The 22,852-nt window shown below is 41.7% G+C and overlaps 1 protein-coding gene across 1 annotated transcript; it reads right to left on the bottom strand.

Annotated features, from left to right (window-relative positions):
* Window positions 1-799: 799 nt before the first annotated feature.
* On the bottom strand, window positions 800-22,852 carry ppp4r2b (protein phosphatase 4, regulatory subunit 2b). Its single transcript, XM_080000506.1, has 9 exons — window positions 22,753-22,852; window positions 21,678-21,759; window positions 13,700-13,870; window positions 4,798-4,891; window positions 4,336-4,373; window positions 4,180-4,254; window positions 3,869-4,009; window positions 3,441-3,781; window positions 800-2,454 (listed from the first exon to the last, which is right to left on the bottom strand). Exons 1-9 carry the CDS (start codon window positions 22,784-22,786, stop codon window positions 2,090-2,092), a joined length of 1,341 nt encoding a protein of 446 aa, XP_079856632.1. The 5' UTR covers window positions 22,787-22,852; the 3' UTR covers window positions 800-2,089.

Here is a 22,852-nt window from a genome sequence, read left to right as displayed (position 1 = left end):
TTGAAGGATGCAGGCGTCCGACTATGTATTTAAGCTGATAGTTGTTTAGCGAGGGAACACAATGAGGGCGCTGGATCTTGTGTGCAGTGATTGATTTAGAGATAAAACACAAGCTCATAAAACTGGCGAGTCTTCCAACACCAGCGTAGCTAAAATCCATTCTGAAAGGAGGATTTTCTTGAATAAACATGGAGATGTTTACCAAATTTTAACTCAGCCCTTATGAGGACATCCCCTTTTTTTAAAAAAACAGGAAGCTCACAATATTACTTTCATGTCTTCCAGAAATATAGGGTTCAGGGTTTTAACTCTTGAACTCTCTCTTGCACTTCTGAGACTAGAAAAAGGAAGTTGTGCCACTTCCTAGATGCAACTACTACTGTAGCCGCCATTGTGCAGGATGATGAGAGTTTCCCCATTTTGGGAAAGGAGATTTAAAGGTTGTTTTTTTTAACCAATACCACATTGGACTGCACTGAAGCACAATGAGAAGCTTCAGTGAGGTTGTATTGTAAGCTGTTAGAAATGAATGGAACCAACTTTTTAATAAGGCCTGGGTTGAAAAATAGTGAACCTTCCCTTTAAGATTTCACAACAACATTGAAAAGTAAAAACAGAATAGACTGGCTACCAGAGCTATTGTTCCGAGCACGACACCCACAGCGCTGGAATGATGTACATTATGATCAGATTAGGTGGGATTCAAAGGGATAACAGTGTCATTCTCAAGGTGATCATGGTCTGGTGGAACAATGTTGTTAACGCAGATTACCGCAAGCAGAAAAAAGACCACAGCGCATAAAAATGTTAACATTTATTGCTGTTTCTGAATACCGCATTGAAATCAGGAGTATTCAGAGTATACACAGAAATTATACTATTATATATGGTTTCACAAAGGCAGTGAACACATACTGTATTACAATCTACAAAAAAATCTACTTTACAGAAATTTGAAATTCTAAATATCAAAAAGTACAGCTGCAGAAACGGGTGTAGAGCTGTAACCAGTAACTGCTCCGGATATCCGTCAGTGTGGAACGACAGGGTGACATCACAAAAATACAAAGAAAGCTGGAAGTCGTCTTTGTACTTTACAGCTGGTTTCAGAAAAACTAGAACTGTCTGTCAAAACAAAAAAAACAAAACAAAAAAACAAAACAAAAAAAAAAAACACAGGAAAAGAATAAAAACACGCCGAGACGATCAAGTCTGAAATGATCATATAAATTATGGTGGTTCTATTCACCCAAAATATATAGAGTCTTACATTAGGATGCCTCTACAAGGTAGTGAGTCAACCACAGTCTGCTATGGGGTAGATGGCGGTTCAGTGGAAATTAGGTTACGATGAGCAGACGGACACAATAAGGGAAGGGCCCAATTTTATAAAGAAAGGGTCGGTCAATATTAATTAAAATTCATTCTCAGCAGCCACGGTGGCGGTGGTGGTGGTGGTGTGTGCTTCAGTCAAAAAACGACAGTAGTGCGAGGTGTACAAAAATAATAAAAACTGTGGCTGGTGCAGCTCCCGCTCTGATCCCGGTGGTGTGGCGGCTGATGGCGACAACTGGGAGCCTCTGGGAGTACAAAAAGTGACCTCTGTCCTTTCCTGTCCAAAATGCTAGGAGATGATTTGGTGGTGGGATACACAGGGAACCAGAGGAACAGAGTATCCAAGAAGCCGCCATCTTCAAAAACAAAACAAATAGACATTACCTATCTAAAGTCAAGTTGAAACGTAGAGGTTGGAGACAAACAAGTCCTGGTGGAAAGTCAAGTGACAGAAGGTAAGAATAATAAAAATAAAAAAAACAAACAAACAAACAAAAAAAAAAAAAAAAAAAAAAAAAAGAAGTCATCAAAAAACAAACAAATTTCAAACCAGAATGTAATTATGCCCACATTGATGCCAGGTAGCCATTTTGGAGGAGTGTCCAAAAGCGAGTGGAGGCGTTGGTCTTGACGACGAGGTGCAGTTGGCCTCGTCCCCAGTGACAGTCACGCTGGATTCATGGACGAGGGTGGGGGTGGGGGAGGGGTCTTTTTGAAAAATGCTCACAGGTGGTAATGGGGGATGGGCTTCAGTCTAGTCCTGCTCCATGGGCTCGTCACTGGTCCCAGTGTTCAAACTCGCACTCTCCACGGCGCCATCTGTGGGGGGCTCCATTGTACTGCTGGAGGGGGCGGGGGCGTCGTCCTCCCTGGCCTCCGCCGCGCTCTCCTCCATGATGCTACCGCTAGCGCTGCTGCTGCTGCTGCTGCTGACCGGGTCGCTGCCACTGCCCTCATCGCTGTCCCTGCTGGTGTCAGGGCTCTCCGTCACCCCGGTGGGGGTCTGCTGCTCTGTTTGGTCCATGTCGCTGGCCTCCTCCCGGGAGCCGCAGGGCACCTCCCTCTCTGCCTGCTGCGACTCGGGGTCCACGGACACCTCGGCCTGCGTGCTCGTCGGTTCTGCAGGGAACGAGAGTTGGCTGGTCAGAGTCCGCGGTGCTGAGCAGGCACTAGTCACATCATGCTATTTTGGTATTTGGACCCCGCTCCCACTTAATACTTTCCTAGTCGTGATTTGATATCATCTAATTTAAGAAAATCGGATTGCTATAGAGCAGGGGTTGACAACACAGGGCTCTTAAACCCCTCCCCAAAAAACTGATCTTTCAATTTACATTCTTCAAGTGTAAAAATGCCAAAATGAGGAAAAACAGTTCATAATAAATTACTTAAGGTCTCTAGGTGCTGTCTTCTTTGTGGAAAACGAATCCGAAAATAGAAAGACATAGCTACTAATAATTGCAAAAATTGGAGCAGCTCCATCATAATAATAATAATAAAAAAAACAACTAATAACAAATGTCTTAAAAATGTCTCTTCCAGCACTAAAGGTTGCCAAACCCTTCACTCTAGACCCTGCGTATTGTTTCAGTAATTGAAGTGATGACTAATGTTTTGATATAAAGGAGGACTGAACAATATATATATAAAAACTATTTCATAAAGTTGTCAAACACACAGCCCGCAGCAGACACACACACACTGCAAATAGAATTGTTGCTTTGCGAGATGGGGTCAACACTTTCAGTAACATAACACATAATGTTCAGTTAAGTAATGCATATTGTAAATTCAGCCTATTTTCTAACTATATATTTCTGTGAGTGATAATGGAGACTTATCTTGTTTACCAACTCTGGTGCCTGGACACTATGGAATTAGGATAATCGAAGGGAATTTCACATAATATCCAGCTCAGGATCATCCCATTGAAGTATAACTGTAAAAAAGGTATTATAACACAAACACCTATAACCTATCTACTGTAAAGTATATATCGGGCTAATAATATAGTAACTTAAATAACAAACTTGAGTCCCACGAACGGATAATAAGTGAATTCTCTGCTTGCATGGTTTCCTGCTGGTGGAGTGTTCTGGTCCTACCTTGGTCTTGGACAAGGCTGCTGCTGGAGGCCTCGCTCTCCTCTCTGTCACCCGCCTTCTCCTTCTCCTCTTCTTCCTCCTCCTCCTCTTCTTCCTCCTCCTCCTCCTCTTCCTCCTCTTGGACCAGAGCCTCCGCCTCCTTGGAGAGGCAGCCGGGGTGCGAAGGTCGGGGCGCGTCCGCCTTGGGCTCCTCATCGTCATCATCCTCCTCTTCGTCGTCGTCGTCATCCTTGTTGAACTTTAGTCTCTTGACCTCGTGCTGCTCCGCCTCCATGTCTTCTTCCTCGTCGTCGTCCTCGTCCTGATGCTTGTTCTTTACTGAGCCGGACGCCGACACCTCGCTGGGGGATGAAACGGGGAGACGACGGGTCAGTGTGATGGGGTGGAGCTCTGCAGTGGTGGGAACCGGGATTGGCCCGGCTGCTCACCTGGACTCGTGGTCGCCCTCCGCCTCTGTGTCGGGCTCCTTGCCATCCGTGCTGTCTGGCAGGCCGTTCGCCGCTAGCGAGCTGGCTAGCGACAATTTCGGTCGGTTCAGCGGCCGCGGAGTTCCAGGACCGTTCACTTTCCTGCAAGTCATACATGACATATTGGTTATCTATATGTAACACAACATGAAAACATAAGTCAGACCAAATAGAGTCTAGGGTGAGTCAACAGTAAATCCATATTACTACATGTACGTTACTGCATTACGCACGTATTGGGGATTAAAGTTTAGTTGTCTCCCAAGGATTACCTCTCGGTGAAAGCTGACGTGTTCCCAGGAAGCATCACTCCGTTCATTCTGTTTATGCCACTGCAGCCATTTTTCCTGAAATGGATTGCATTATTTAATCAGACACTAACATTTTAAGTGTATTGGTAAAAGAGGGTTTTTCGAACAACCACTTACTCTGAGGTTGGATGCACACAACTGACCACCATTACATTCTATGCAGAAAGAAAAACAAAAGGATCCAAATGAGCCACAAGATGTTAAAAGGTACAACCATTTGGAATGACGGCTGTGCCATTGTTACAAGTTCACGATAATTTACGTGACAATAATGAATCTTAATATTGTAAATGTGTACCTGAGTAGCAAATAATGAGTAATGACGGAGATTTCAAGGTCATAAAATATATATTATTTAATAATCATACTATAATGTGGCCCACAGCAGAAATTATTTTCTGCTGTTGCAATTACTTTGGGCTTTTTACAATTTGACAGTGATTAATTAAGATATTAATTCCAAATAATTATGACAAAACATAACAAATGCCTTATTATCATGGAATTAATCATTTTTTATGGTGTTACGGTGTTATCTAAAGTGCAACCAGACACCTTGTAGGTTCGAGGTTCTCTCACCTTCTCTACACCTCTGAGAAACTTCTCTGTCCCTGTGTAGTTCCTCTTGGGCTCTATGAGCAGCTCACACAGGCGCTGAATCGTAAATGGGATGCTGTGAAGAAAAAAAAAACAAAAAAAAGAGAGAAGACATAGAAGATATAAAACTATTAAATATTTAGTTGCTAAAAAGAGGAAGTAGGTACTTATAACAGCTGTGGAGGCTTAGAAGAACAACCCTTTTGTTAATTTGATAGATACAACCAATCAGATTCTGATCCATTTTCCCTCGTCTGCCTCTTTAACACCAACTTTCAAAAAACATGCGGGCACCTCAGAAAGTTACATGGAACAGGCATAAACATAAATAAAATGAAAACCGTAAGACGTTGAATTAAAAAAACCTGAACCGTCATAACGCGAGGAAAAATAATTAGTTTGCTTTTTTTTTTTGTCCCTCTTGGTGGGAGAAGAAGCTTTGACCCAGATATAGGTTTTCAACATTTCAATGTTGTGCTGAAAGGGTTCCCAAGACTACATGGCGCCAATTTATTTTAATTATAAAATGCACTATTAAGAGGACACTGGATTTACACCGTTATTTAGGGCTGCCAGTTATTGGTGTTACAGGTGTTAGGGCAAACACTGACATTACATTACTTGCCCACTACCCCGGCTGTTGTTTTGTCCCCCCCCCCCGACCTTTTTTTAATAGTTAAGTTAAATAAATAAAAGTTAAAAGAATAAAATATAAATTTATTAATAAGTTAACTTTCACGTGTCGGCGCTGAAGTTCATCAAATAAGAAAAAAGTAGAATTGGTAAAATACCAAGCGTCTTATCAATACTTAGTCGGCCGCAACGAAAGTTAAAGTGTCTGCTTATCACGGGAGGAGAGAAGGCTATAGTAGATCGGGACCTGTCTCCATCCGTAATTAGCGCCCGTGCATAGCACATTGATCGAAAGGTATTTTAAAATTATGCTATAAGGAACATTTAAAACAAAATCAGTCATGATGAAGGATTAAGAAGGCATACAATAGATCGGCTCTGGACAGATAAGTGTTTGTCCACTCTAAACACTAACTAACTTGAACCAGGAACCATTGCCAAGATATGTAGACGTGGACGCTATAACCAAATAAGCGATTTGGGAAAGTTTGTGAAGCCTCCTCAGTAGGTGGCACCGTTGTGCAGATGTCATAAAACAGCAATAATCCCCAAGTGGGTTCGATCATGTGACAGGACAAGCGGTCAAGTCAGATTTTTCTCTTTCCAATTTCATCGTCTTTCGCCTTACAATAGCATACCAAGACTAAAGTAATACAAAAAGGGCAAAGAAAACGAGGGAAAATTGATTATTATCATCATTAAAATATTGTAAGTAATTTATGACAATTTGGAGGCAACTTTTCCTGCATTTCACACCCATACCGTATACATACCACCTGTGTGAATAAGGCTTGGGCAGATTTACGATTAAATCATCTATCGGCGATCGACTCCATCAATTGCAATTGACATTAATGACAGACGATTTATCTTTTTTTTTTTTTTTTAATCCGACAGGAAAAATCAGAGCATTGAAATTGTGTAAGTGCAGTTAACCGTGTTCTGAACTGGAGCCGAGGGGGAGAAAGGGAGAGAGGGAGAATGGAGGCTCTCCCCCTCTCCGCCCAGAAGTGTCGAGTAACCCCTGGTGATCAGATCTCGCTTCCCCGCTCTACAGGCTCGTACAGTAGGAGCCACTTGGAGAGGGCAGCTGGAACATGACAGGTGCCAGCCAGATCCGTGATTGGGGCGTGACTGACCCATGCAGGGTTCCTGTTGGGTCCGTGCTTGGATCTTGCCTGTAATGATATCCCCCTTGATGACGTAATTTTGTGCCGGTGCCTGGGAACACCGCCAGGCTGCATTTGTGGAAAAGCAGTTTAATTTTATTTTAAAGATCGAATGTCTTGAAATAATTAATGAAGTGTTTTTCTTTAAATTGTAGATTTAATTGAATGAAACAGTGAAAACACCGTGTGTAACCGTGACACCTTGTCAGTTACTCCACTTATTTTCAAATCCCAAATTTGACCGATATGGGCTGATCTAATCATCCATCAATCCCACCCTATCTGATCTGGAACCCGCAGCGGCACCGCACAGCTCAGACAATTAAAGTTTATTTCTAAAAGCCGTTCAGACGGTGCGGGGAACCGCACCTCACACCTTCAATTTGATATTTTCTATCTCATTTTATTTTACTTAAAATCATTGTAAAGTATCTCAAATAGAATCGCAATAGTTAATATATCGCAAAACTAGCCATATCCTTCGTTTTCGCACCAGGAACGATCATTGTTCTCAGAACTCTGTTTAGAGCATCTTGTTTTGCTCCTGCTTCAGAGCAGGGACTACCCGGCACAAGAGGATGGTGCTGGTGAATGGTCCAGACCCAAGAGCATGGTCCCTCGGATTGATTCCCCGGTCAAGACGCATTGCTCTTGGTGGGGACCAGCCCACGTACACTCAGTGGTAATAAAAAACATGACAAATAAAAAAAACAAAAGGATTTTTATTGTATATGTATTTATTTCGTTTTACAATGTACAGAAAATCCCTAAACGAGCGAGCCTGTGCTTTACCAAAGTGGGAACAAAATTTTAAATTATATATTGTAGATCTAATATGAGTGAAGATCCAGCAACTGGATTGATTATTTCTTGCCTCAAATTTGTTCAGAATTTTAGTGGACTGGTAAGGTGAAACCAGTGAAAGTTACAGAGTAAATACAACACGGAACTCGTTCTGAAACACCGTTGGAGGACATCACATCAGTGTCACCAGTGCCAGGTTCTCGGGGAGCTCCCTCAGGTCCTAGTTCCCGTCAGGGAGTCCCCACAACTGTTTGGTGCAAGAACACTGGGTCGTATTGTGAGGTCCCAGGTGATTCCCACTCCTATTTGAGACAAATAGGAGTGGAAATACATATATATATATACACGCACACACACACACACACACACACACACACACACACACACACACACACACACACACACACACACACACACACACACACACACACACACACACACACACACACACACACACACACACACACACACAAACACATATAATTAACATAGTATATGATATATGTATTATATAATTATGTTATATATAAAACAGTATTAATACATATACCATATAATATATTATTATATATAGTATATAATATATATTAATAAATAAATAGTTACTCAAATAACAACCAGGCCTCTAATAAATGCCGGGGGATGGTGTGTTATTAGTATCTATCGATCCCTGCTTTTTAGAACGACAACTAATGCACACGCAAAGTGTAATTGACGATCTGCGCATTATGACAATTGATTGTATGAGATCATTTTATCTGTATTGCTGCATCACCCTTTGGTTATCTCATGCTTTTGCTGTTTCACGTATTTCCTTGCTTACTTCTTTTTTTTTTTTTTATAATTTGTATCGGAGCCTCCGCATGTTTGATTTGGCACGATTTTCATGCCCTTCCTGATGCAACCCTCTCTATTCATCTGGGCTTGGGACTGGCACTGATGATACACTGGCTTGTGCACCCCCAGTGGCTAGAAGATGAAGAGTGGAAAGGCAGTTAGCCCAGATGACATACCTCAGGAAGCATGGAAATGTTTAGGTGAGATGGCAGTGGCGTTCCTAATGAGACTGTTTAACACCATCCTGGAAACGGAGAGGATGCCGGAGGAGTGGAGAAAAAGTGTATTGGTACCAATCTTCAAGAATAAAGGAGACGTACAGAGCTGTAGTAACTACAGGAGAATAAAGTTGATTAGCCACAGCATGAAGCTATGGGAAAGCGTAGTGGAGGCTAGGTTAAGAGGAGAGGTGGGGATCATCGAGCAGCAGTATGGTTTCATGCCAGGAAAGAGTACTACAGATGCAATGTTTGCTTTAAGAATGCTGATGGAAAAGTACAGTGAAGGCCAGAGGGAGTTGCATTTCGTCTTTGTGGATTTAGAGAAAGCATATGATAGGGTGCCGAGAGAGGAAGTGTGGTATTGCATGAGGAAGTCTGGGGTGGCAGAGAAGTATGTAAGAGTGGTACAGGATATGTATGAGGGCAGTCAGACAGAAGTAAGGTGTGCAGTAGGCTTGACAAAGGCATTCAAAGTGGAGTTGGGATTCCATCAAGGATCAGCTCTGAGCCCTTTCTTGTTTGCAATGGTGATGGACAGGTTAACAGATGAAATCAGGCAGGAGTCTCGGTGGAATATGATGTTCGCGGATGACATTGTGATCTGTAGCGAGAGTAGGGAGCAGGTTGAGGAGAGCCTGGAGAAGTGGAGGCATGCATTAGAGAGAAGAGGAATGAAAGTCAGCAGGAGTAAGACAGAATACATGTGCCTGACTGAGAGGTAGGGCAGACAAAAGCTGAGAATGCAAGGAGTGGAGATGGCGAAGGGGGATGAGTTCAAGTACTTGGAGTACCATCCAAAGCAGCGGAGAGTGCAGGAAAGTGGTGAAGAAGAGAGTACAGGCAGGGTTAAGCGGGTGGAGAAGAGTGTCTGGAGTGATCTGTGACAGAAGGGTTCTCGCAAGAGTGAAGGGGAAGGTCTACAGGACAGTAGTGAGACCAGCTATGTTGTACGGTTTAGAGGCGGTGGCACTGACAAAAAGGCAGGTGGCTGAACTGGAGTTGGCAGAGTTGAGGATGTTGAGATCTGCATTGGGAGTGACAAGGATCGACATGATTAAGAATGAGTACATTAGAGGGACAGCTCAGGTTGGACAGTTTGGTGAAAAAGTGAGAGAGGCGAGATTGAGATGGTTTGGACACATGTATAGTAGATGAGTTACATGGGGAGAAGGATGCTGAGGATGTAGCTGCCAGGCAAGAGAAAAAGAGGAAGGACAAAGAGAAGGTTTATGGATGTGGTGAGGGAGGACATGCAGGCGGTTGGTGTAAGGGAGGAAGATGCGCAGAACAGAAGGTTATTGGAGGCAGATGATCCACTGTAGCGACCCCTAACGGGAGCAGCCGAAAGCAGAAGACGATTTGTATTGGAGCCTCCCAGTCTAAAATCTTTACACATGGGTACAGTAGTTGTCTCTAATGGCAGCAGTACACCTTTTTTGAGTGACTACTGAAGCAGACCACAGGCTTGGGCTCTCTCTTTGTTTGCACTTAATGGCCTATCATTGTGTCACCTAACAGATCTGGAAGCCCCCACACCTAACCCATACTTATGCAAACACAGATTCATTGACGAAATTCTCCACATTCCAATGGAGCAATCAACCCTATTTCACTGAGGTGAAAATTCCCACCGACCAATGGCCTCCTCTCTTTATTTCCCCTCTCTGTATAGGGGGAATCAAATATCCAGTTCACTATCATACAGGTCTTCTTAATAATTCTTAATTTATGGTTGGATATTTATTTAATAGTTGGCAACTAATTTGTTAAGTAAACCTTGGAGTTTAAACTGTATCAATAGTGCACACACTGTTTAGTCTCTTTAATGTTTGTACAAATTATTATTATATCCCTGGTGTTTATTTTATTCAAATGACTTTTATTGATTGATTTTTAATATTTTATTGTGCCATTGTTGCTCATTTTGAAATCCAAAGGCCAAAGACTAGAACATAGAAATCTATACACTTGGCCATTTAAAAAAAGTAAAACTGCTGTTATCATCTACCACTTGTCACCTAATTTATCAAGTATTGCATTGCATACCTGTTTTGTTTTACATCTTAGTAGTACATTGCAATGTTTGTCTTACAACATTGTCTATCTTGCCATTCAGTATGACACTGCATTGTTGTGGCCCACGACTATTTAGGATGTCCACTATCAAGCTGACTCACTGTCTTTATTGTCTGCATTTTATTTTGTCTTTCAGGTAAATACTTTTATATTACTTATATTACCTACTCCTTTCCATTTTAGATTTTTTAAATTTAGTTAAAAAAAACTATTTAAATACTCTTTAAATTCTGTTTTTAAATATGGTTTCATCTTAATCACTACTATGCCCTTATTTTACATATTATGTAAAATTGAGTTGGCTATGAGACTAAGAATCTCATTACTGGTAATGATGCTTGCATTGATATCAAGTATTTGACAGTAAATTTGAAACAATAATTACATAGACCTAGTTTGAGTACTTTCATTACAAAGCTATTGAACTTTGTAATTTCAAAAATGTTTAAAATTTTGAAATTAAAAAGCTGTGCGACATTCACTTAAAATAAAGCACTGTTCTCATTCATATGACAAAAACAATTGAAAGATGACCTCTGGTCAAGGTTCAAAGGACAGTATCAAAGGGTCAACTGAAATCTCTCTCTGTGATTGTGTTTTTGTGAAATTAAACACACCCTGTCAGGACACATGAGAGGGAGGGGAAATTCCAGCCAGTTGGCAGCCGGCTGGTAGCTGCCTGGTGGTTGGCTGGAAGCTGGTTGCAATTCAGCTGTCAACCGGCCTCTTCAAGTGGCTACTACTATACAGAGACTTTGAGGGGCAGGTGCTCAAAGAAAAGGCACATGGACCCCCAGCTCCAGTTCTAGGCACTTTTCCGCTCTGGGCAAACAGTGCGCACATTGCAGGTGCGAGGACACATTCCTCAACACACGACCCTAACGCTCTATATGCAAATATTGTAATTATAATATAGCAATATATTATATAATCTCGTAGAGAAAGATTTCAATTAATTTTATTTACTTAGTTTGTTACTTGGATGGAAAATGAAAACATTTTTTTTGTTTCTCTTCCAGAGAGCGTTGCCACCGGCTCCCGGGCCTGTCTTTTTATTTAAGATATATTTATTTTCATTTGTCTCTTACATGTATGAAACAAATATTTTTCAAACACAACTGAGTTAAGAGAAGGTCCTGTTCCCTTCCAAAAAAATCTGCGCATATCCACTGTCGAGACAGCTTTGGGACATAATTTAGTAAAAAGTGGATGTCTTTGTATAAATACTATAACTGTAAATGATGAATCCTGCATTACTGTAACGAGGAGACAGCATTTGTCACATTACATTACGTTCTATGTTCGTGCACCCCCTCGATAAAAGTTGGTGATTGCCGCCCATCAGCGATTGGTGATTAGAAATTTGCACGACTGCCCAAGCCTCGTGTGAATGAGAAGTAGAAGACATTTGTGAAGCGGTGAGTGGGAGATGTGAAGATGTAGTAGCATTACTATTTGAACTTAACATGTGACTTGTCATAAATTACATATTATATTGGATATATCAGATTATGATCGTTCATAGAGCTTGTGAGTTGGCTTCATCACAGGGACAAAGAATGAGATTTTCTACGTGACATCTTGTCACAGTCTGCGTTTCTCGTAGACTTTCCAAACGTAGGTTTTACCGATGTACGTTTGGCTCTCCAGGCTCTTAAGCCATCAATGACAGAATCGACAAGTAATTTCAGTGCAAAGAAGTCAGATGCAACCCCTGGCTGTAGGTCATTTGTCACTCAAGACGGGGCGCCCCCCTCCCACGCTCCTCTCTCACTCACTCTGACAGCCAGTCAATTTCTTAAGGCCGTGTTATAGTCGCCGCAAGCGAGCTGTGTGGCTCATGGCGCACACACTACCAGCGAGCACAAGCATGGCCATATATAGTTGCGCATTGCCATGTAGATGCTGTGGTGATATTTTCCTGAAAGACAGGACGGGCTGTGCACAAACCACCAGGGGAAACTGAACAAAAATCTGCTGTAAACATTACAAAGTAGTCCTGAGGGAAGGATCTGAATAACAAGAAAAAATCAGTAAAATTAAAATAGAAAGTGTTAAATGTATGTATATTTATTGTAGACAGTACAGAGTTTTTTTTCGTTGCCAATTGATGATGGCATGTACAAAGGCTATTGTAGACATAAAAGGTAGCAACTTATGTCCCAGGAGAAAAAAGTTTCAATGCAAGGCAGGCTTTTTGATGGAGCTGTATATTTGTCTTTCCAAGATGTTCAGCATCTCCAATTTTATACAGAAAGCTTCCAGTGGAAAATAATGAAGGGCAAGGCACAGAACTTGGAACTATTAACTCAAATGATGAGTCGTAAAAAAAAAAAATCATACGCTCAAAGTAACTTCTCTGGAAAAAAACAAATATTGGCTGAGATGTTACTTGTTTACACTCTCTTGTCAAATGATTGGAGGCTCCGTTATTCAAGAGATTAGAGTATTTTACCATTTGCAATTTGCAGACATGGTCAGATTGAACAAGAACATGAATTATTTGAGTTATAAAAGTAGTAGTTATACTAATTGAATGTCAGTGACATTCTACGCAGATAATTGGACTGACCTGCTCTTTGGCTTGAAAGCACGGTGCTTAACCCATGCCTCTGTACTGTCATTGTATTTTACAACCCCCACTCCTACCCACCCACACCCACAAACACAATGACTTTTGTGGTAAAATATTAGATTTTGCTTGGAATTATAAAAAACATTTAATGGCTACTATTATTGGTATTGACCTTTACAAGCATCAATATATATCATTAACTATAACATGCGACAGGGAGACCTTTTGGAATTGCTCATTTAAGTGTCTGTGTACTAGATAGTACACTGGCAGCAGAAAATACAAGTCACTCATGAATTTATGTGGTTAACATTACTAAAAATATCCATCAAAGCTTAGAGAAATAAAACGGTAAATTTGATGCTGAGTAGCGTTTGTAAAAATAAATAAAAACAAGTGTCTTTCAAACAGATCACTTGTGTCTTGCTACCTGGAGGAGATCTTCAATATATGCTAATTTTCCTTAGAGGGTAAGTGTGAGCTGTGGGTGGATGGATTGGAAGCCATAGACCACAATACTGTGGGTCTGAAAGTGTACCTTGGTCATTTTTGTTTCGTCTGGAACCTACCCATTATAGCCGCTCACTATCTTCAGTATCCTCTCCTTCATATCTTCAAACGGGATCGACTCAACGTTGGGATTGGCCGGGCCTCTCTGTTCAGGTGCTGAGGCTCTGAAGTCATCCATTACTTTCTCCAATTTGAACAAGAAGTAGTTCTTAAACAGAGACCATTGAACCCTAGAGGAAAACGCAACAGAGTTAAATCGACTATTTCATGGAGTTGTGCACAAAGCATAAAAGTAGAGATACCAGCAAAATAAGAAAAAGATTTATATGAGAAATTAGAGAAAACGTACTTTTACATGGCCATATTCACAATGTAACCAAAAGACTAACTCAAAACGAGATTGAACAAGACTATTTACAGCAAAAACAGGCTTATGGGGAAGGCGCTGAAAGCAATGTTAGCAATTAATTACCGATTTGGCCTGGGCAAGGGCTAGGAACCAGTGAGTGGGACAATATATCAAAACAACATTCGACCAAACTCATACAGCAGTAGGGATGTGCACGATCAGTACTAGTCGATTATACAAACTAGTCGATTAAATGTTGACACCCTCGCTAGTTTTCACCGGAAATAGTAGTCGGTTAAACCTATAAGGCCGCCTTATTATTTAATTAATGAGCACATTTAAATTACATATTAACATAATTTGCACTAAATTGTGGTGTACTGATGATAATTTCCCGGTGTTGACCTCCCCTCGTTCAGGACCCCTCTTCAGGCGCCTTTCCTGGGGCCGCGGACTCAGTTACTCGCTGCACCTTCCCCATCCCCGGTACTCAGGACGGGGATCCCGGACTGCCACCGGCTTTACAGCACCCCTCTGCCGTGACCTGGCCGCTTCCCGGGACACAGACTCAGTTACACGCAGCGCCTCCCCACCTCCACACAGTCCGTCGGGGAGGTGGAGCTTGAGCATGTGCGCTATACCTGAAGGATGGTGAACTGTGCCTGGGCATCAGCATTTAAAATACGATTTGGTTATTGAAGAATGTGATAATGAATGGTTTCAAATGGCTCCTATTAGGGATGCCACAGTGAGGAATTTTTCCAACCACTGTTTCCCCTTCCAGCGCTGACCCCCCTTTGCCCGCTGTTAGCTCCCAGGGCAGTGCCACTGCGGGCCCACAGGCTAGAGTCCAACTGATATATCGGTTTGGCAAATGTATGGGCAATTGTTTGACTTTTTTCGGCAGTTATGCAGCCAATGTGTCCCGATTATTAAATAAGTAAAACAAAAAACATTGATTATTTACCATGTACTCGTCTGTTTTACACTAGTTTTAAGTTACTCACCAAAATGAGCAATGAGCAAGTTCGACTAGGCATTATAAATCCATCCATGTTTTAATGTTTACACTCTTTACACATGGACATGGCTTTCCAAACAGGAAGCGATGCTGCATTTATGGGAAACTCAGAGAAAAAAAAATACAAAATAAAAATGAATCTATTCTACCAAAAAGTTCTTTGTTTGGTTATTTGTATTTATTTGTTTGCTTATAAGTTAAATGTTCTCAAATATAGAAACTTCGATAAAAATATACCTCTTTCAAATGTATTAGAAAAATGTTCACTTCACAAAATATCGGTCAAAACATTGGTAATCGGTGAGCTAGGACTCTCCAAAATCACGATCGATATCCGACCAAACAATCTGGCATGGGCCGGGCTCTACCACAGACAGCTGCTCAAACGCCTGGGCAAGGGTGCTGGCACTGCGTGCGACCGGACCACATCTGGTAGGACTGCCCTATGATGGAGGTTGGACAAGTGGTTTGTGTCGCTGGTCCGCCGGGCCCCTCCCTCGGTCGGGAATGGACTGACAATGTACCGGTAAGAATACAAGGGGATAGACATCAGGCTTGACTGTTCTCATACGATGGTCCAACAACCATGGCTCAACTCGGGGCTTTGGTGGAGGCGTCAAGGGTGGAGATTCAGTTTGTGCACGGGAATATTCACATGTATCCAAGGGGAAAAAAAGCATACATTAAAGGCTGCGGTTATTTCCTGCCTGTCACGCCCTGATTTTCAGTACTGATTGGCCAGGGTTTGATGCTTTAATGAAGGATGGCTCAGGGGTGTTGCATGGCATGCGGTGATGCTGAGGGGTCGTTAGTGGTTGCTACGGGAAGTGCAGGAGCCCCCACTGGGTTCCCCCGGGTCCCAGTGGTCTCCTCCACGAATGATTTTCTGCTAGAGCAGTCTCGGTATCCTAGATGTGGCCTTCGGGGGGGCGAATTGGCGCACCAAGACACTAGCTCACTCACCTGTATTTCTCTGTGATTAGGGAAAGGTTAAACCGGGTAACTCGATGGCCCGTCACCTCGGACACAATAAATACTGCAGCCGATAATGGCCCACTTCTATTGGCCAGCCATTTGGTCAGATGTGCGCAATGGTGTGTCGCATGTCTCGAGTGCCAATTAGTCAATCCTCGGTCTACACCAACCGCACTGTAGAGGCCCCTATCCCAAGTCGAGGCGGCATTTGAAGGCTTGCTGTTGACCTCATCGGGACGTGAGACCGCGGGGCTCGCGGTTATCGTTTTGTGTTAGTCCCAGTGGATTATGCAACCCAGTACCCCGAGGTGGTGCCATTGCGTAGTATTACAGCCAAAAGTGTGGCGCAGGCATTGTTTCAGGTCATCTCCCGAGTCGGGGTTCCGAAGGAAATCCTGACCGACCAGGGCACTTCCTTTGTCACGTACACCTCGGGAATTTTACCAGCTATTGGGCGTCCGCTCAATTCAGACATCAAATTTTTCCCTTTGAACTCCTCTTCGGCAGGAGACCCCAGGGGGTGCTGGACCTAATTAAGGAAAACTGTGAGGAATGACCTAGCACCAGTTATAACAAAGTTCATGTAATGGAAGTTCATGTTATGGACCTGTAGGCAAAGCTTAGAGCGCTGGGGTGCTTGTCACAGGATAAATTTCAGTTGGGTGGTGGGGGTATGAGGTAGGTTTGGGCGATCATGCAAAATTCCAATCCGATTTCATCAGGGGCGCCCGTGCATAGAACGTGATGTGACAAATGCTGTCTCCCTTTCCAGAAGTGCAGGATTTATATTTTACAATTAGTGCAAGCGGAGCATTCCCTTAACTCAGTTGTGTTTAAAAATGTATTTTCATACATGTAGGAAACAAACAAAAATAAATAGATCTAAAATAAAAAGACACGGAAGCCTGCGTGTACCACTGTCTGGAGGAGAAACTAAAAAAAACAAAACTCCAGCTCCAGTTATCTGAGTTAGGTTTACATTTTTCATTTTCCATACAAGTAAGAAACTAAGGAAAACAAAATAAATCGAAACCTTTCTATGAGATTATATTATATATTGCTATATTATGATCACAATATTTGCATATAGAGCGGCAGGTTTGGTGGGGGGTAGTGGGGCGGAGGGTGCCGGAGCACCTGCCCCATGGACCCCACGGTGCCCTTCTTATCAGGGTCGCCTTTTTTTTTTTTTAAAGCATGAATGGGTATCAAGGTTGCGGATTGTCTGGTGTGTGTGTGTGTGTGTGTGTGTATATCTATCTATCTCCATGAGGAACGGCTCATGAACCTCACGCCTCGGCACACCTGCGATGTGCTGCTCCATTTGCCAGAGCGACAAAATGCCTAGAACGGGAGCTGGGGGTCCATGTGCCTTTGCTTTTTTTTGAGCATGGGCATGAGCATTTTTGAGCTGAGCAACTGCCTCTCAAAGTCTCTGTATGGGACTGTAGAGGGGAAGAGAGACCCGATCACCAGTGGTTACATGTAGAGATGCATCGATTGCAATTTTCTTGGTTGATTCCAATTTTTAGATTTATTTATTTATTTATTTTTATTTATTTATTTTTTTAAATCTGACCTGCAGATTCCAATTTCCGATCTGCTGTACGTCGAGGACAAGTACAACCAGTGATCTGATCACGCTCACGTGATAGGACAGCTGCACATACGGACAACTGCTGCAATTTTAGGTTACCACAATAGTGAGATTGCTGATTTTGACACTGTATTTATTATTGTTCATTATTCACTATGGAATATTAATGGAACATTAAACTGTCCCTGAGTTCCAATAAAATAAAATATGGGACGGTCACCAACTTTCAGTATAATGCAACCTGTAACTGGACAGATAGAAATGCAGTCTGCACAATTTTGGAATATTGTCAGGCGATTAGATAAATCATTTATCTAATGTTCTTCGTTTATCTTCAAGTACCTCTAAACAGCTGACATTTTCTTTCTTTCACTCTTTTTTTTTAGCGTCAACTGCGCAATAACTTTACGTAAGTATAGGGTTTGAGTATCAGAACCTTTTTACGAGTACATGAGCACTGTATGGGCCGTGTAAATTTGACCGGCACAGAATCTGAAAATATATCTGTCACTGATTGGTCGATCATCAGTCATGGACGATCAAGCTGAAAACCGGCCGATTCTGGTCACCGCCTGATCAATCGGTGCATCTCACGTTTTATATGTTAACATTACAGTCACATTTGTGCTTGATTATTACTCCCCCACTCCCCATTTTACCTCACAATGCAGCGTTACACCTCAGTGGATAATAAAGACCTGCTGCGCTCAGTGCTGCATATCAGTGGCTGTTGAGCGAGAGAGAGGAGGGCTTACAGAACCACAGGTCGTAGCATCTGGTCGAATCCCAGAGATGTGGTTTAAATACTGAATAAATCTACGCTATTGTTTTGTTTGATTTCCATAATTATATTACACACCCCCCCTAATCAGCCAGTCACATGGGAGCAACTCATTGCATTTAGGCATGTAGACATGGTGAGGATGACTTGCTGAAGTTCAAACCGAGCATCAGAATGGGGAAGAAAGGGGATTTGAGTGACTTTGAACGTGGCATGGTTGTTGGTGCCAGACGGGCTGGTTTGAGTATTTCAGAAACTGCTGAGCTAGTGGGATTTTCACGCAGAACCATCTCTCGGGTAAACAGAGAATGGTCCAAAAAAGAGAAAATATCCAGTGAGCGGCAGTTGTGTGGATGAAAATGCCTTGTTGATGTCAGAGGAGAATGGGCAGACTGGTTCGAGACAATAGAAAGACAATAGTAACTCAAATAACCACTCGTTACAACCAAGGTATGCAGAATACCATCTCTGAACGCACAACACGTCGAACCTAGAAGCAGATGGGCTACAGCAGCAGAAGACCACACCGGGTGCCACTCCTGTCAGCTAAGAACAGGAAACTGAGGCTACAGTTCACACAGGCCCACCAAAAATGGACATTAGAAGATTGGAAAAACGTTGCGTGGTCTGATGAGTCTCAATTTCAGCTGCGACATTCAGATGGTTGGGTCAGAATTTGTCGTAAACAACATGAAAGCATGGATCCATCCTGCCTTGTATCAAGGTTCAGGCTGGTGGTGGTGGTGTAATGGTGTGGGGGATATTTACTTGGCACACCTTGGGCCCCTTAGTACTAATTGAGCGTTGTTTAAATTCCACAGCATATTTGAGTATTGTTGCTGACCATGTCCATCCCTCTATGAGCACAGTGTACCCATCTTCTGATGGCTACTTCCAGCAGGATAATGCACCATGTCACAAAGCTCAAATCATCTCAAACTGGTTTCTTGAACATGACAATGAGTTCACTGTACTCCAATGGCCTCCAGTCACCAGATCTCAATCCAATTTGTCAAATAGATATACATACGGTCATACATATATGCAGTGAAATGTCATGACACCCAGTGATTACGCACAATAAGCTCTAAAAAAACTAAAAAATACCAAAATGTGCATTTTATTACATACATTAATGGTAAAATAAAGTGAATTGCTTTCTGTACAGTAGGACTGTGTCAGCAGGATAGGGTGGCCCCCTGAAAGTCGACGAGTCTAATCATCAGTCGGAGACCCGTCAGTCGAAGTGGACTCGACAAAGACGCGGACACGGCTCTCCGTGCACAGCTGCATATCCGAGTGCCCCGTTCCTAATAATACAACAACAAGTGTGCGTCGCATTGAACAGCCGAATCTTATTCGACTGACAGAATTCTGAGTTGGGTACAGCCCTAAAACTAGCATCATTGACTGACAGAGGGAAAATATTGATCTTCACTTACATTTTTTTTCCCCCCGAATTGGTACAGTAATATGTGCTCTAACTTTGCATATATTAAGGAGATTTTTTAACTTTTATTACAATAAAGTATCCCTTCACAAAAAATCTTAGCAAGCAAAATTACAAAAAAAATACTTTCATACATTTACAAAATTATCAACACTTTACCCTGCTTCATAGTATTGTTGTTTGTAGAACCTTAGAATGCTAGAAAAAATTGGTGCCGGCCCACATGTCCTGGAAGATTTCAATGTCCCGGACAAATGGGAGAGAGTCCCGTTAAATACTGTATATGTGTTTATTGAGCTTAAAAACAATTGATAGGCAGGCTATATAGAGAATGAAATCATGAAGGCATGTAGATTTTATAATATTTTTTATTGGATATTCCAAATAAAATAAGTCCCGTCAGTTAAGCTATTTTTTAAATAAATAAATATTATGAATATTGCTCCTATAAATCAAATAATTTCTGTTTGTGAACAATAAGTAACAAGTGCAGCTGCTTTGATTAATATTTCACTTAAATAAAATTGATAAAATCAAAAACAAAATAAATATGGCAAGTAGGTCTAAATAGATAATAAAGTTTGCGGTGTTCATTGGGACGTCTCGTCTAGATTTTACAACACAGTGGCCATTTACCGTCTGCTTTGGAACATATACATACATCCAAACTATGGATGTATGTATCACTGTTGTAAACGATAAATCATCTTTCTGCTTCTCCTCCGAGTTTTGGCCGGTACGTCAGACCTGTCTCCACCATGTGCATACTGTTTTTACACCTGCGGGCAGGGCTTATTTCTACTTCGACAAACATGATTTGTTAGAGGTGAAAGGTCAGCTTTAGAGTGTCCAAACTGATTGGCTTTCCATTGCAACTTGCCAAATGCGGAAATGAAAAGATCTGTGGAATTTATCAAAATAACGTTCCGGTGAACGGAGCATTACTTCCTGCTATCTCTCGACCTGATACAAATTTCTAACCAGAGAGTCGTGTCCGCGCCTTTTAACTCTAGGAGGATAAAAAAATGTAAATGCTAAAATGGGTTGCCAAATATACTTGGGCGGGCCACCAAGGTAAATTAACAGCCACCAAGGTATATTTGGCAACCCATTTTAGCATTTACATTTTTTTTTTCAATGTGTAGGAAAAACTGCAACTGCAATTCATAGAGATGTATGGTTTGACTCTTTTTTGAGATCTGTTTCTTGACTAGTTACTTAGTTACGAGTCGTTCGATTTTCCGACTTTGTTGTTTGACTCAGTTGGTGTTTCACCAGTGTTTCCCATACAGTGATTTATTTCTGGTGGCCTGCCACAATATCATCAGCCATATATATATTTTTTTTACTATTTAAAATTGGTGAAGTCCCCCTCCCCCCGAAACCCGGTACCACTATGGCATCGGTTGCTATACGATCTGTATCTACCGGGCCGAATCGCAACGCACATTTAGGTGCCTCATTTTGGTGCCATGCCCAAGGTGCCGATTCTAATATCCACCCTCTAGTGCTCCGAAACTGCCACACACGCCAAAAACTCAACTACGTTTGGGTCTTCTGGGTGTCCTCTGCGGGAGTAATCATGGTGCAATTTGCACCCCTGTCTCCCATGCATAATGAAGACATTGGAGGGGGAGCGATCACATATCCCGTTCCTCTAAATAAAGTAAATAAAACGTTGTGTTTCTATTTTAGATGTATATTATCCTACTCAATTTCCTTATTGACTGAAACCAAAAGCACCGTGTGTAACAGGGACAGTCATTTACCCACACCCGGTCAGCTACTAGGGCCTAACGCAGAGAAAATGGCCATATGGACAGGGCCTAACTTATCAACTAACCATTATTTAGGGCATACTTACAGGGTCTCTCCTGTCTTGGCAATGTGGCAAAGAAACTGCTCCAGTAGGGGAGAGGTCTCCTTCTTCCCTTTCTTGTCGAAGTCTGCATACAAAGATAATAAACAAGATGTTCAAATAATAATTAATCATTTCTTGTTTGGGGAAGAACATAGAAATCCCCAGGATGCTGGCAGCTTCCAGCTACTGCTCAGCCTGTGGCAGCTTTTTTACCTTTCGATAGATATTTTTCATTTATCGCTGAAGGGACAACACTGTCACACCAACTCACATCAAAACAATATACAATAATAAAGTGACAGAAATTGAAAATAAGGGCAATAAGCAATAACCCAAAAAAGTACTAGAAAAATGGCAATATAAAATACACAAAAATATTTGCAAAAACATAAAATAAAGTAAAAAACTCAAAATGAACTAAAAATGAAAACAGCCACACAAAATAAACCTAAGGATAACATTTTAAACCAATTCACACCCTTAAAGGGTAGGGAATTGTGCAAGTTTACACACATGTAATATATATATACATATATCTAGTGTATATGTTTACTTTACACTACACATACATATATATATATACACACACGTATGTGTGTGTGTAAAATATATATATATATATATATATATATATATATATATATATAAACCAAATCTGTATATACACTGTGTGCCAGGGTGGAAAACAAAATGGTTATATTTATGAGAAATCTAGTAACTCCACTGCCCCAGATACATTCAAACCGAGTGTTTACATGACTACCGCTCCCTGACAGCCTGGGGTGGTAGACACTTGTTATCATGAAACGACAAATTCATTTCCGTTATTGTTTTTCATTTGTTAATGGCCGAGAATTCCACGAACGTTAGAGCAGTGTTGCTATGCTAAAGCTACGCTGCTTGAAACAGCTAGCACGGTGGCTAACGTGACGGCTATACAAACGCTTGGAAATTAGCATTAGCTGGCTAGCATCGACAGCTAACAAGCCAAATTTCGTTTATTTTCAGAACGACTTCAACGTAGAAGAAAGCGGACAGCGCGTATGGAAAGGGAGATATATATATAATGTGAAATGACCTTTCAGCGCTTCCTGGAGTGAGTCAATCTCCATCGTGTCGTCTCCCCCTGACAGTGCTGTACTAAAGGCAAACTGACGGCTAGTTAGCGAGCTAGTGGT

This window comes from Zeus faber, assembly GCF_960531495.2.
Source record: "Zeus faber genome assembly, chromosome: 5".
Taxonomy (NCBI): domain Eukaryota; kingdom Metazoa; phylum Chordata; class Actinopteri; order Zeiformes; family Zeidae; genus Zeus; species Zeus faber.
This window is presented reverse-complemented; position numbering and strand designations above follow the sequence as displayed.